General features: G+C 41.0%; 1 protein-coding gene across 5 annotated transcripts in view; it reads right to left on the minus strand.

Moving 5' to 3' along the window:
• The window catches only part of ACACA (acetyl-CoA carboxylase alpha), a 277236-nt gene that overhangs the window by 139194 nt on the left and 122645 nt on the right, over positions 1-15397 (minus strand). For 3 of the 5 annotated variants that reach the window (XM_087956703.1, XM_087956699.1, XM_026680470.2), the window contains 5 exons: positions 9301-9444; positions 7655-7751; positions 5882-5989; positions 1805-1861; positions 1386-1430 (listed from right to left, as the gene is read on the minus strand). In XM_087956703.1, the coding sequence (XP_087812829.1) occupies positions 1386-1430; positions 1805-1861; positions 5882-5989; positions 7655-7751; positions 9301-9444 (451 nt within the window). The remainder of the gene's footprint in view (positions 1-1385; positions 1431-1804; positions 1862-5881; positions 5990-7654; positions 7752-9300; positions 9445-15397) is intronic. The other 2 variants (XM_087956715.1, XM_087956708.1) reach the window with 1 other exon arrangement.

Genomic DNA, 15397 nt, shown 5'->3' on the forward strand with positions numbered 1-15397 from the left:
TTCCAAGCTGTGTGGATTTATCCACAAGCGGTTTTTTTTTTTTAAAAAAAAACCTCTGTTTTTTTCCTCCAGTTATCCATTTTTATTCTCTTAAACTGTTTGGCTTTCTACTTTCTAAAGCCCCCTGCTTTCCATGTAAGCTGTCCATACTTTTCCAGCTTCCTGTCTTAAAGCCAATGATTGATTGCTATCTGTTATGTGCTTTCAGAGTCGCCTCTAAAAACTGGGCCATGCCAATCAACGCAGGCAAAGCAATCCAGAATAAATGGAGCCAAATGTAAGGAACATTTTGGTTGCTTCTATTTGAAGAAAGAGGAAGAAAAATAGGAAGGAGGTGAGAAAAGAGGTGGCACTGGGACAGCATGACTGTAAAATGAAAAAAAAATTAACAGGTAATTCTCGACTTACAACCATTCGTTTAGTGACTGAAATTAGAACAATACTGAAAAAAGAGTTTTACAACCTTTTACCACATTTATAAATATTTGCTGCATTACCACAGTCAATGGGGAAGCCAGATTTCCCCCCAACTCCCAAGTAAAACGATTATAATATAAAATAGAAATAGAAATAAAGATCATATAGAATGGTTAATAAGATATGAATGGTATATAAAGTGAGCATGAATTTGATTTAGGTCTGTAAAAAAGATGTAACCCGGGGCTAAGCCACTTTTCAAAAGAAGTTTTATGTTTTATGTTTTGTGTTTTGGTTAGCTATGTTTTGATTGTGAATTAATAAAACCTTGGAGGAATAAAACTAAAGGGAGAGAAATTTGGAAAAGACATGTATAAATGATAATTAAGGAGGCTTTATCTTTTTATGTCTTGTTTTATGTTTTGTATTTTGTGTGTTTATGCTTGATTGAGAATTAATAAAACCTTGATAGAAAGAAATATAATTAAATAAAAGTGAAGGGAGAAACAATGAGAAATTTGGAAAAGATATATATGTGTTTAAATGGAAATGTGATAATGTGGAATTATGCCTTAAAAAATAATGTTTTATTTGCCTTGTTAAAACTTATAAGTAATTTTTAGAAAGGAGGTTTTATACTTTGATGTCTTATGTTTTGTTTGTCTCTAAAAAATCAATAAAACTTATTTAAAAAAAAAGAAAAGAAATAAAGATCATGTGGGAATAGCGAAAGGTAAACAAAATTGGTGCAAGATAAAATAAAAGAAAGAAGAATAAAAGTAGCGATTTCCCCCAATTTTTGGGTGCAATAGAATACAAAGTACATTACAATCTCAAACTTTTTGCTATATCTATTTAGTGAGTACTAGCCATTTCTACAACAAGATTAAGCTAATCAAAACCAAAATCAAAGATTCCTTTTTTTTTTTTTGGTTCCTGTTTTGAGCACAAACAATCTTTATACTTACGTGAAATCTTTGGTCCACCTCACAGTTGATTTGTTTTCTGAAATCCTTGCAAGCCAAAATGTAAGACGCAGAGGCATAAAGTATAAAAGGAGAGGGGGGTGGGGGAGGGAGAGGGAGAGAGAGGCAAAACAAAACTAGCAATTAGTCCATAAATTAGAAGTGAATTAAGGAAAAAAAGAATCACAAGCGATACAATAGGGTCATCATTTTCAATTTTCAATTATTATTTTTTTAGAGATCATAATGAACAATTGCATTATTTCTCCATTGCCTAGCTGGAGACAAACAAAACAAAATCAGCTGTAAACATGATTTGATATTTTTTTTCTTTCTTCCATTAAAATCTGTCTGATTTGCCATGCAAGCTACCGAAACAGAAAAACGGTGACTGAGGGAGATCAAGAGATCTAAATAAATACCTTTTGGGCCACTAGAAAAGTTAGTCGTCGAATTCCGTGGTCAATCAGGACAGCTTTCTGGAAAAATGGAAAGAAACATGAGGAAAGTATGTCGGGAAAACTGATCAGCAAAATGGAAAAAAAAATCTCTGTACTGTAAAGCTTTTTTTTTTTACAACTATACCTGCTATTGTAAGAAATTCTATTTATAGTCATGGAACTATAAATAGGAATTGCTTTCTAGCCTTAATCATTAGACAAAACGGGCTTTTATATATATGCAGGCCAAAGTATTTTTTTTTTTCCTCCAGGTTTTCATTGTAATTTTGGTCATCGACGCCAAGAAAGTTAAACAGTTAGTGTGTCCTCCTTTTCTCCGTTTGTCTTCCTTTCCAAACTCTTCGTGTCCTCCTTTCCTTGTTCAGGTGTCAGTCTTTTGAGGTAAACCAGACTAGGAAACCATAGTTAGGAGCAGCTACTGCTATAAGGTAGTAGCAGAATCTTGCAAATCTGAATGCGCTTGTAGGGGTATGTGAGAATGACCTTGAGACCGAAGGCAACGGTCAGATAAGAGGCAGCTGAGCCCATAAAAAAATATAGGATGTGGCAAATATCTCAGAAGCGACCATGATCAGTTTCTTGGATTGTAAATGAGCCTGTCATTTGTACTTCTGGTTTGATACAGCAAGCAAACAGGATAGGTGCATACTCCAACAGATAGTTAGGACTGCATAAAAAACAATCGCAACCAGCCTGCCTTCCACAGAGGACTTGCATATTGCATGGGTCAGAATGAGGGCTGAGAAAATATCTACAGATATCAATATGAGCCTCGGTGGCGCAGTGGTTAGAGTGATGTACTGCAAGCCACCTCTGCTGACTGCCAGCTGACCTCAATTTGGCAGTTCGAATCCTACCAGCTCAAAGTTGACTCAGCCTTCCATCCTTCTGAGGTGGGTAAAATGAGGACCCAGATTGCTGGGGGCAACATGCTATCTCTGTAAACCACTTATAGAGGACTATAAAAGCACTATGAAGCAGTATGTAAGTCTAAGTGCTGTTACTATTGCTACAGACCCCTCACATCCTGGACGTAAACTGTTTCAATTCTTCCCCTCAGGACGCCACTACAGGGCATTGCCTAGACCCAGTTTTTCATCACTCTGCTGAAGACCTAATTCCCACAGTACTGTCTTACCCATGTGGTGTGTCTGTATTATTATTATTATCCTTCTCATGTTTTCTATTATCTTCTCTTATTGGTATCATTTATTATGATTATTATTATTTGCCCCTGCCAACTCGCCGAGAGACAACTCACTGTGGCCAACTCGCCACAGGACAATTGGGAAATTCAATGTCATTATTTAAAACAATTTAAAATTAATTTTAATTTTTGTCATTCACATTTCATTTTGTCCCTCTTTTGGCATCCTTTCTATTCCACCATTTCTTCGACATTAGTAGTTGGCCACGGTTTTAGAGTTGGCCACGGTGAGTTGGCCACCCCCTCCACCTCACCCAAAATCAGAAGTGATTAAAAAACAATAACAACAACAACCAGGCTTTGATAGGAAAGAAAAAAACAGACAAAAGCTTCATGTCCTCGGCTTCAGGATCTGATTCCTTCTTTCCAGAAGAGAAGGTTTTACTACGGTAAACGCCCTTTGAAAATAAGCATTTGCCGTGGAGGGGGGGGGGAAAGGGGGGGAAAATAACTTTAATAATGAGGTTGAGATTTTCCTTTTAAAAAAGAAGGTTATTGCTTTTAAAATTCCACAAGTGTCAGACAATAAGTATGTAGCAACGGGATTCTGATTACATTGTAATAATACAGGCCTCCCAGCGACTCAACAGCTATTACTGTGCTATTAGGTACCAACACCTGGAGAAAGTCTATTTCCACTGTCTGTTTCAATCACCTCCACCAGTCATTTGCAAGTATACGATCCTAATTTCTATCAAATGCACACACACACACACACACACAGACACGTACACACACAGAGACATGTAGGCACACGAGGAGGGTGGGTGGGAATCCTGTTGGGACATGCTGAGACTGGAAATTTATTTGGGCAATTTGGATCAAGCTATTTGATAGTTTAATGCACAACACCTTCTTTCCTCCAGACACACTTAAAACACACACACACACACGCACCCCACAAGCCTCTTCATGCAAATGAAAGAAAACCGAGCTTAGCAGTTCATTTACGGGGAAGAAATGTAAACGAGAGATTCTTGATGGTGCGGCGCGAGGGAGATCCAAGGCAGCCATTCCTTATCTACGCATCCCTGAGAGAACGCTCGCTTTGATTAAATCGCTTTGGTTCCAGGCTAGGGAATTTAAGGTTTCCCCCTTAAATGAAGTTAATATTTTTTTTTAAAAAAAAATTAATGTATGAAAACAACACGAAAATGAAACAAAAAGAGTGGGAAAGGGATGTTAACTTCATCGTTTTAATGTTTTTAATAAAACAACTGCAACAAACGGCAATAGTAATACCGGTAGCAGATTTATATACTGCTTCATAGTGGTTTACAGCCCGGTTTATAAATGTCAGCATATTGTCCCCAATAATTTGAGTCCTCATTTTATCGACCTCAGAAGGATGGAAGGCTGAGTCAACCTCAGGTCAGGATCGAACTGCTGGCAGTCGGCAGAATTAGCTTGCAATACTGCATTCCAACCCCTGCGCCACCAGGGCTTTTTATATCGCCTTTCAGAAATGCAGTAGGACATTCAATCTGCTTCCTTTTGTTCCAGTCCAATGGTAAGAAGGAAGGTCTTCATTTGTTTTTAAGTATCAGTTGTTGACAGGCAGTCCTCGACTTACAACAGTTCATTTAGTGACCATTTGAAGTTACGATGGCAGTGAAAACAGTGACTTATGAGCACTGTTCACACTTACGACCATTGCAGCCTCTCCATGGTCACATGATCAAAATTCAGACACTTGGCAACTGACTCGTATTTATGACAGTTGCAGTGTCCTGGGGGTTGTGTTATGCGACCTTGTGATCAGCAAAGTCAACGGGGAAGCCCAATTCACTTAACGACCGTGTTACTAATTTAACAGCTGCAGTGATTCCCTTAATAACGGCAGCAAGAAAGATTGTAAAATAGGGCAAAATTCATTTAGCAACTGTCTCACTTAGCAATAGAAGTTTGGGGCTCAAACTGTTATCATAAGTTGAGGATTACCTGTATTTTGTCTAAACCAGGGGGGTTAAACTCAAGGCCTGGGGGCGCGGATCCAGCCTGCGGAGTGCTTAGAATCTGGCCTGCAGGGCCACCTTGGGAACAGCAAGAAAACCGGCCCGTGGTGCCCGCAGTGCCTCTACCAGCCAAAACAGAGCTGCACGGGGTCCTCCCGAGTTCCATTTTGGGCTGCAACAGCCTCCTGCAGCCCTCCAGCCTTTTTGCTGGCAGAAAGCTGCAGGAGGCCCTTGCAGCCGTAAGTGGAGCTTGGGAGCCTGTTTTTGCTGGCAGGAACGCTCGAGCCGCCACAGGCACCCCGACACAAGTGACATCGAGCTGGCCACACACACACACACATACACACACACACTGAAGTCAAACACCACCCTTGATGTGGCCCTCAATGAAATCGAGTTTGACACCCCTGGTCTAAACAGACCGAGAGTGCGGTCTCCAAAGAAGTCTTAATTTGTCCTGTCCTCGTGGCATGAAAAACAAGGTCAGTCTTGGCATGAAGGTGGTTTTTCTCCTGGGCAGAGTTTTTTTAAAAAATGAGAAAAGAGGCTCTACCTTTTAAGATCTAATCAGATGGCACCCTTCTTCAGTTGTGAAGTGATACTGCTGGGTGACTTCTACAATTATTTACAAATAGCTCAGACAAGAGAGCTGCTCAGCCATGTTATTATTTTCTATAGCGCTATCAGGGACCATTCCATAATAATAATAAAAATAAGAGGCCATTGTCCCAAGGAGTTGACACTTGTCCTTAAAGATAAGCAAACAGCTCCAAAGAAAAAACAAAAAAAGAGGAAGCAATGATGGATAGAATCTGCATTCCATTTTGCTAAACAAATGAAGAAAAAACAAATAACTAGAGAATGGCACCAGCTCACCTTGCCCTGCGTGAATTCCCTGAACATGGCAGCGAGACCTTCATCGTCGATATCACAATCCGTCTTAATGGCAACATTTAGGATATGGATAGGTTCATCTCGAGCACTCTGTGGTTCAAAGAAAAATCAGAAAGTGAATTGGGGGTGGGGGGAGAGAAAGAGAGAGAGAGAGAGAAAATGCAGCAATAAATCAATGGCTGCATAATGTTTGCAGGTGGAATGGGGACCCTATTGTACCCTTCAGGATTTTGGAAAAATGGCTGTTCGTGCTTCAGATGGGAACAGTGCGTCCTTCTAAATTCTGTAACTTAAGTGCTTTTAAAAATTGCCAAAGCCAGAATCACCAATCCATTGGTGCGTCACATTTGAGCATTAGTGATCCAGATAGGCATAGCAATAGCAATTAGGCTTACATACCACTTCACAGCACTCTCTGGGCAGTTCACAATGTGGAAAAATAATTTGCATTTAATGCTTAAGGCATTAATTAAGATAACAATTAATGATTAAGATAACAATAGCACTTAAACTTACATGCCACTTATATGCCACTTCACAGTGTTGTACGGCCCTGTCTAAGTGGTTTACAGTCAGCACATTGCCCCCAACAATCTGGGTCCTCATTATACCAACCTCGGAAGGATGGGAAGCTGAGCCAATCTTGAGCCTTGTCAGGATTGAACTTAAGGCTGTGGGCAGAGTTTGCCTGCAATGCTGCATTTTAACCACTCCAGAGCTCTTTCAAAGCATCCATTCACAGCTATCAAAAATGCAATAAATGTGTGGCCAAACTCTTATAAAATTGCTGGCATTGTCTATTTTTTATTTATGAAATGTTTATGCCACTCATCCCCCCCATAAGGCAACTCTGGGTGGCTTATAGATTATAAAAAGGCAAATAGCTAAATAATTAAATCTTAAAACTGTGCAATTTGAAATTTGTTTCTTAGAGAAGTCACCAAATGTTGACATAGTTGAATGAAACTTCCACGTCTCAAGAAATAATATAGTCTTGCAAGATATGAGGTCATTAAAAAAAAACTGGGACTATGTCATCATACACCTTTCACACAATAGCATCCAATGCCTGAAAGGTTTTTCCAACCCTTAAGCTAAGAATTGGCCTTGTGTAATCTTACATGACATCTTGGTGACTCGGATTTAATTTCTCTTGGATCTGGAACCAATAAGATTCTACCATCATCAGAAACAAGGAATACTATAAGTTAGGGTAGCGCATCCCTCCAGATTCAATGGCATTAAAAGTATGTAAATCTGGAGTGTTTGGAGCTCTCTGAGTTTGGCTGTTTTCTTGCAGACATTTTGTTACCCAACCAGGTAACTTCATCAATGCTAGGTTGAAGTTTGCCTGCAAGAAAAATTCTCTCATTTGCCTGCTTTCTGAAACATTTGATGCCCATGTATGCTACCCACAGAATATCTGTAGCTCAGGGTTGAAATGCAGGGTCCTTGGTGCTCTCTGAGCTTGACTGTTTTCTTGCAGAATTTTATTACCCAACTAGATAACATCATCAGTACAAGGGTAATAAAACTTCTGCAAGAAAGACCCTGCATTTGCATGAGCTACAAGTATTCTTTTCTATTGGTACTCAAATGTGTTGCACAAACCCGAAAAAGATACAGCTGCTCTAATGAACTGCATCCATATGCTTGCACACACCTTTTTCTCCATGACTCCCTTAATTCACCTCTGTCTATTCAACTCAAGAAGCTGCCTCTACAGTCAAACCCAATCAGAACAGACTACTGTACCTTGTCTTCATCATAGAGGGATGGGTGTCCTGATTCTGGAAAGGTGGGGCTCGGAGGTGGAGAGTCGCAAAAGCATCCCATAATCTCGTCAAAAAGTCTGAAGCAGGGCATAAGCAAAATTTGAGCCATCATCTCAACATCAAACAACAATCCAACACTTTAAAATATTCCCAGCATTCTATTTCATTGTCTCAAACTTTATCCCACCCATGTCTTCTGGTTTCTCTGGTCCACAATATCCTGCAAGATTTCTGAAGTCAAGGCACAAAATATCGAAAGGTGTAAAAAGTAGGAAGGGAAAAGAGTATCGTTGGTACAGGACAAAGTTGCTTACTCTTACAAGCGTTTCTCCATCTTGGTGGCTTTAAGAAGGACTTCAACTCCCAGAATTCCTCAGCCAGCATTGCTGACTGGAGAATTCTGGAAGTTGAAGTCCACACATCCTAAAATCTCCAAGGTTGAGAAAAACACTGAACTATGTGACAACAAACTGCATAAGCTGGTCCCTTCCCTTACACAGATGAAGCAGACAACTCCAAAGTGAAATCCCAAGGTGCTTTTTCAAAAGGTAAATTGGACTTTCTTGGTTTTTGCTTGAAGACATTTCACTTCTGATCCAAGAAGCTTCTTCACTTTTTCATGAACTGGATGAGAAGCGAAACATCTTCAGAAAAAAAGCTAAGAAAGTCCAGTTGCCTTTTGAAAAAGCACCTTTGGGACAACCATGACCTGGATGACTGAGAATCTTCATAGACCAGAAGTGTCAAACTGGTGGCCCGCAAGATGTGTCACGCGTCCACTCCAGCTCCGTGAAGAGGAAAAAACATCGCGAAACCTCATGCGATGGCAATGGGACGCCACGAGTTTGACACCCATGCCACAGACATTCGAAGTTAAACATCTCTTTCATAAGATGTTCAACTGAGCTTTGCCCCTAGATCCCTTCACCCTTATGCAATTTTTTTCCTCATACCCTTTCCATCCTGCCTTCAAATTACCCTTTTTGATACATAGCTTAACTTGGGGGTTTGTGCATCATAGAAGGAGAAGAATTCAGAAAGAAGAAGAGGAGGAGGGGGAGGAAGAGAGGAGGAGAAAAAAGAAGAAGAGGAGGAGGAGGAGGAAGGAGGAGAAGGAGAAAAAAGAAGAGGAGGAGGAAGAGGAAGGAGAGGAGAAAAAGATAAGAGGAGGAGGAGGAGGAAGGAGGAAGAGGAGAAGGAGAAAAAGAGAAGAAGAGGAGGAGGAGGAAGAAGCAGGAGGAAGAGGAGAAGGAGTAAAGAGAAGAGGAGGAGGAGGAGGAGAAAAAGAGAAGAAGAGGAGGAGGAGGAAGAAGCAGGAGGAAGAGGAGGAGGAGAAAAAAGAGAAGAAGAGGAAGAGGAGGAAGGAGGAGGAATAGGAGAAGGAAGAGAAGGAGAAAAAAGAGAAGAGGAGGAGGAGGAGAAAGAGGAGGAAGAAGAGGAGGAGGAGAAGGAAGAAAAAGGACGAGAAGAAGGAGAAAAAAAGAAAGAGGAGGAGGAGAAGGAAAAAAAAGAAGAAGAGGAGGAGGAGGAAGAAAAAGGACGAGAAGAAGGAGAAAAAAGAGAAGAGGAGGAGGAGGAGGAAAACAAGCAACCCTGTCCTAGCTTTGGTTCTGCCCCATTGCTTACCGGACAAAGTCTTCAAAGGTTCGGAAGGAAACCATGCCTCCCATGCGCTGGCACGGTGGGGTGAAAGAATTGTCCAGGAGAACGTCGCTCACGCTGGCCACGTGGACCATCCCGTAATGGTTAAGGTTAGACGAGAAGGACATTCTAAACAGCAGGTTCAAATCACAGGACGTATTAGGAGACCAGCCGAAGACAGACAAGGCACAAAAAGAAGGTCAGGAGAAACAAAAGAGCTCACGAAACTGGGTGTGTTGTGGGTGGGTGGGGGGTTTGTCAGTAAAATAAAAGAGAAAACATCACTTGGTTTGGCATGTAGAAATTCAAAAGAAAGAAGCACGCACAAAAAATTGGGTGGATTTAAGCTTACCCTGATGTTGGCTCTTGTTTTCCCAAGGCCATCTGCATGACTGTTCCAAATTAAATCTGCAGATTGCAGGTTTTGAAGATTTGCTGTTTTGTTGGTTGGGGCCCTGTCCTCATCCCACCCGCTTCCTCAACTCTGAACGAGGCTGAATTTGAAACAAGAGGGGACTAATTGTTCCCACCACTTAGGGAACCGTTAAAAAGGTAAAGGTTCCCTTCGCCCATCCGTGCTAGTCGTTTCCGGCTCTAGGGGGCAGTGTGCTCATCTCCGTTACAAAGCTGAAGAACTAGCGCTGTCTGAAGACATCTCTGTGATCATGTGACCGGCATGACTAACGCCGAAGACGCATGGAAGGCTGTTCCCTTCCCACCAAAGGGGTCCCTATTTTTCTACTTGCATTTTTTTTACATGCTTTCGAACTGCTAGGTTGGCAGAAGCTGGGACAAGTAACGGGAGCTCACTCCATTACGTGGTGCTAGGGATTCAAACTGCCGAACGGCCGACCTTTCTGATCGACAAGCTCAGCGTCTTAGCCACTGAGCTGCACTACAAAACCAAGAGGCCAAAATTAAAATTATAGCCCCACCAGAATTAGAAGACAAATGTGCCTTCAATGCACTAATGTGCTATGCTGCGACCTCCAACATTTTTGGAAGAGTCAGTTGAGGAACTTGGTAACCAGGTTTTAAACAGCTTCAGTGGAACTGAAAGTGAGTGTCAAAAGAGCTTCAGTGGTCACCGTAACACAAAAATAAGCCAAACAGGAGTGAAAAATTTTATCTTATAGTTAAATTTTCCATTTTTTAAAACTAGAAGGATTCCTGTGAACTAGAACAAGGCATTGCTGGTTTGCCACTTAAGATCCTGAGCAAACACCCCAAAAAAGACCAGGAAAAGGTGTCATCAACACAAGGCTCTTGGATGTGTTATTTTGGCCATGCCTACAAGCCGTTGCAATGGCTTGCAAGATGGATAGAGAATTTAAGTCCCTCCCTACAGCTGGTGGTACAAGTGGCTGCGCTGATAGAACAAGGTTGCTTCACAGAGTTTGCCGACCACAACAAACCACAACAACCCTCAACCCTGGGATGAGGGTTGCAGCATCCCAGGGTCATCTGATTCCCATTTGTGACCTTCCCACCTGACAAGTGCAGTCCATGAGGGAAGTCAGATTCGTGATTCATTTAATAACTGCAGTGATAAGTGGAAAAAGTTGTGAAATTGAATGTAGCTCTTTCAACAATCAGCTTGCTTAGCAACTGAAATTCTGGGTAGCAATTGTGCTTGTAAGTTGAGGGCCACCTCTGCTTCATTTAATACTAACCTCCACCTCTGAGTCATATGACCATTGGGTTGAATGAATCCAGCCTACAGTGTGTTGAGCCTGGGTTTGCACATTTTCAGATTATTTTATGGGTTGGCATCAGTGGTGGGATTAATTTTTTTTTTTTACTACCGGTTCTGTGGGCGTGGCTTGGTGGGCTTTGCAGGGGAAGGATACTGTAAAATCTCCAGTCAGAGGTGGTATTTGCCGGTTCTCCGAACTACTCAAAATTTCCGCTACTGGTTCTCCAGAACTGGTCAGAACCTGCTGAATACCTCTGGTTGGCGTGACATGTGAACCATGAACATTATCAAAAGCCCATGGACATACTGTATGAAGAACTATTCTTTCATAATAAGGAAAAAAAACTCCAATAAAGAGAATGTGTGTGGCTCATGGTAGAAATGCAGAACTCTTGATGGTCTCTGATCTTGGCGACTCAATAGCTTGCAAGCTCCTTGGTGGGAACTTGCAGGCATCTCATTACCCAACTAGATAACATCATCAGGATGAGGGAGTGTGGGGTTTGCTGTCTGTTTTTAATGTTATGCAATAGTTTGCCTTGCCAGTTTTGGTTGGGGTGTAGTTTCCTCTTTGGTGTAGTTTCCACCTCAAGGAGGAAAGCACATCTCCATCAAAACTACCAAGGTAGTAAGATTACTATCAATGAAGCTTCTACCTCTGGTTTTTTTTTCACCTTTTCTTTAAAAATATATGTACAGGTTAAAAACAAAAATTACAGGAATTGAGTTTGGCCAGCTAAACAGTTGAGCAGCCACAATGGAAATTAGGAACTTTAGTGTTGTATGCAAAGACTCATATTATTTTATGGGAAGATCCTTTCAATACTTTGCAAGGCTGTTGTAGGGAAGGTTTGAATATATTATCTATAGCACGGCAGGAGCTTTGCATAGGAGATCCCAACTCTAAAGAAGGAAGAATTTCCTGTTACGGTTGTTACATTGTGGTTTTAATCATGGTTAATATGTTTGCATGGTATTATGAATCTGTAATTTTGTTTCTGGCATTTTTTTAATTGTCGTGATTCAGGAATGTGAGATGGACAGCCATACAAATTGAGTCCTGGATAAAAGAGTCTTTTAGGGTCTCTGTTATAACTTGCATTCTAGGATTTGAAATTTTCACCAAGATTTTCAAACCATGAGCAAATATTTTAGACTACCCAAATTTTGGGATGGGGAGAGTGGCTGTTGCTTTTATTTTCCTTTTTTATGTGACGCCTCACATATATTTGTGGCACTTAAAAATAACTTTCACAATTTTTAATCCCAACTTAAGTTCTGTGCATCTCATTCCATATTGAAAGGGTCTCTAAGGGGGCATGCGTAAGTGCACTATCATGTCTATCGTCCCTCTCACATTTTAGTTTTTTTTTCATTTTGCGTGGTCAAAATTTGTAATTTTTCTTTGACAAATAATTAAAATAAAAATAGCATAGTCTAAAAGGAACCCAGGAAGGCATTCTCTCTCCTGTTCCACTGTTTAAAAAAAACAAAACCCCACATACATTGCAGAACAATTTATATCTTGACTATTCCCAAACTATGTTTTCAACAGTTGGGCTACACATTGCTCTGGGAGACAGAAGCAGATGATAGACAGATATTAGCATTTGCAAATTAAGAACACACATATACACAAACACCCCTATACACAGAGAGCTAAGTTTAGTTTCTGAAGGTTTAGTAAATTTTCTTTGAACAAAGGCCATGGATATACATCAACACAAATACATGACGACATGTTGAAATATGTTTAGAAATCTCTAATAATGGGCACTGTCCACTGTGCCAGCTGGATCCACCTTTATGATGGATATTTCAGTACCCATATATCAGCATCAATGGAATAGGTTCAGAAATGTTCTGAAATACAGGTAGTCCTTGACTTACAACCATTCATTTAGTGGGCGTTTGAACTTACAACAGCACTGAAGAAAATGACTTCTGATCGGTTTTCACACTTACAACCACTGCAGCATTCCCAGGGTCATGTGATCAAAAGTCAGATGCTTGGCAACTGGCATGTATTTATGACAGTTTCACTGTCCTGGGGTCATGTGATCACCATTTGCAAACTTCTCAGCCCACTTCCGATGAGCAAAGTCAACAGGGGAATCCAGATTTGCTTAACAACTGCATGTTTCACTTAACAACTGCAGTGACTGGCTTAACATTGTATCAAAAAAGCTCATCAAATGGGGTGCAACTCAGTTAACAACTGCCTTGCTTAGCAACAGAAAATCGTGGTTGTAAGTTGAGGAGCTACCTCTAGGCAATAATCTTATCCAGGTCGTGAATTGGCAAGAGATTGGCATTCAAACAGGTGGGTGAGATGTTATTGTGAGCATCTTTCTGAAAGCCACGTGTTTACGCAACACACCTAACCAGTTCGTAAGAATAGCAATCACACAACCATGCTGAATTCGGTTAGTGTTAAATTAGTTTGGTTGTATACATGTATAGCCCTGTGTGTTCGTTTGGTAGCCATTCTGTCAGGGCAACACAACCTGGGAGTGACTTTTTGGGGCTCCTAAGTATACAAATATTATAAATGGGAGTCTGGTCTGGAATAAAATAGGTTCTTATATCCCAGGGATATTTGGAGAGTTGGTCAAAGGGGCCAAGATGGCGGCCAGTCAAAGCCCCGCCCCTTTTTAACAAGGAGTGCACATTAAAGGAGGTGGGGTTTCAATTGTGCCACAGCAGCCGCCATCTTGATTTTATTTTTTTTTATCATCCACACAGACACTCCTACATAGCATATTTTTTCTTCAAGCAATGGGTCGGATGAACCCATCACTTCTCCAATGGAGAGCAACTTCCTAGTACCGAGGAACAATTGCGAGTTGGCTTTACTGTTGGTCATCATGGAAGGACTCATGAATCAACATCTGGAACCCAACCTTGACTTACGTCTACTCCTCTCATCTCTTTCCTGCAACATGGCCAGCTGAAATGGCTGAATAGTGTAGCATTCCAGATACTGATTGATACCCTGTACCACTTGAGATCATTCTCAACATGTGGTCCACACACCAGCCTCTTGTGATAAATTTGACCTATCACAACATCAGCCTATCTCTTGTTTGTGGCAGGGGTCTCCAAACTTGGCAACTTTAAGACTTGTGTCCCAAAGGTGCTTTTTCAGGAGGCAACCGGGCTTTCTTGTTTTACTTTGAAGATGTTTCGCTTCTCATCTAAGAAGCTCCTTCAGCTCTGACTGGATGGTGGAGAATGGAAGGATTTATATTCTGCAGACAGCTGGTCATTTGCATTCACTGAGGCCCCTTGGAGGTTTGTCTCAGGGTCACCGGAGTAGTGCTCATGGTTCCATTTTTTTTAGTCTGCCATTTTTTTTCCTGGAAATCCGTTTACACTCCCACACCATTCGAAGGGTGTTCATCCCAAATTGCATAGCTAAAAAGCTGTAGAGATTCTCAATCATCCAGGTCATGGTTGTCTCAAAGATGCTTTTTCAGGAGGCAACTGGACTCCTAAAAAAGCACCTTTGGGACAACTATGAGCTGGATGACAGAGAATTTGTACAGATTTAAAACTTGTGGACTTCAACTCCACAATGAAGTTGGGGAATTCTGGGAGTTGAAGTCCACAAGTCTTAAAGTTGCCAACTTTGGAGACCCCTGGTCAATGGCAAGGGAATCGTCAGGCACACAGGTGGCTGTGTGCATCCATTTGTGTGAAACTAGAACTTTCCACTGAGTCCTTCAAGAAAATAGTGACATCAATGGAGGTTACAGGATGAGTCCCTCACAAACACAAAGCAGAAGGTTGTGGTTCAAAATACCTCTGCAAAAAAAGCCCCTACTTCTCTACCATGGAGGAAATGATTGAATTCTTTGTTGTGTAGATTAAAAAAAAAATCCCTACCTATAAAAATCTAACATAATGGGTGGTTAAGGGAAAAGAAAAGACTTGTCCAAAGCATGCTAGCTTGTGAAGTGTGGCATATTTCTTTCTGACATGAGAAGAAGTTCTGTCATGTCGGCCTTCTATCTTTTGCCTCAAATGGTGCAGTGATTACTACTTTAAGAGAGAAACAGGCCAGAATATAGAGTGAGCCAATGAGTTTCCACTTATCTCTACCCATCCTCCCCCCCATAGCCCCCCACCTCTCCAATTTGCCTTTAGCCATATTTTGCAAAATTGCATTTAAAGGAAAGAAACAACACGGGAAAAAACAACAACACAGCAACGTTCTGGAAGACGGCTAAGCAAATACATTCTCTTTTGAGGGAGAAGCTGTACATCTTTCCTGACAAATGACTATATAATAATTATGTTCTCAGCCAACCACTTTCCACCCACCCTCCCTCCCTCCCTGGAAAGCAGTAATGAATTGTTGGCATTAAAAAAAAAAAAAGTTAA

The sequence above is a fragment of the Notechis scutatus genome, chromosome 1 (assembly GCF_049901735.1).
Source record: "Notechis scutatus isolate UNSWTSFEM ecotype Mainland chromosome 1, rNotScu1.2, whole genome shotgun sequence".
Lineage (NCBI taxonomy): Eukaryota > Metazoa > Chordata > Lepidosauria > Squamata > Elapidae > Notechis > Notechis scutatus.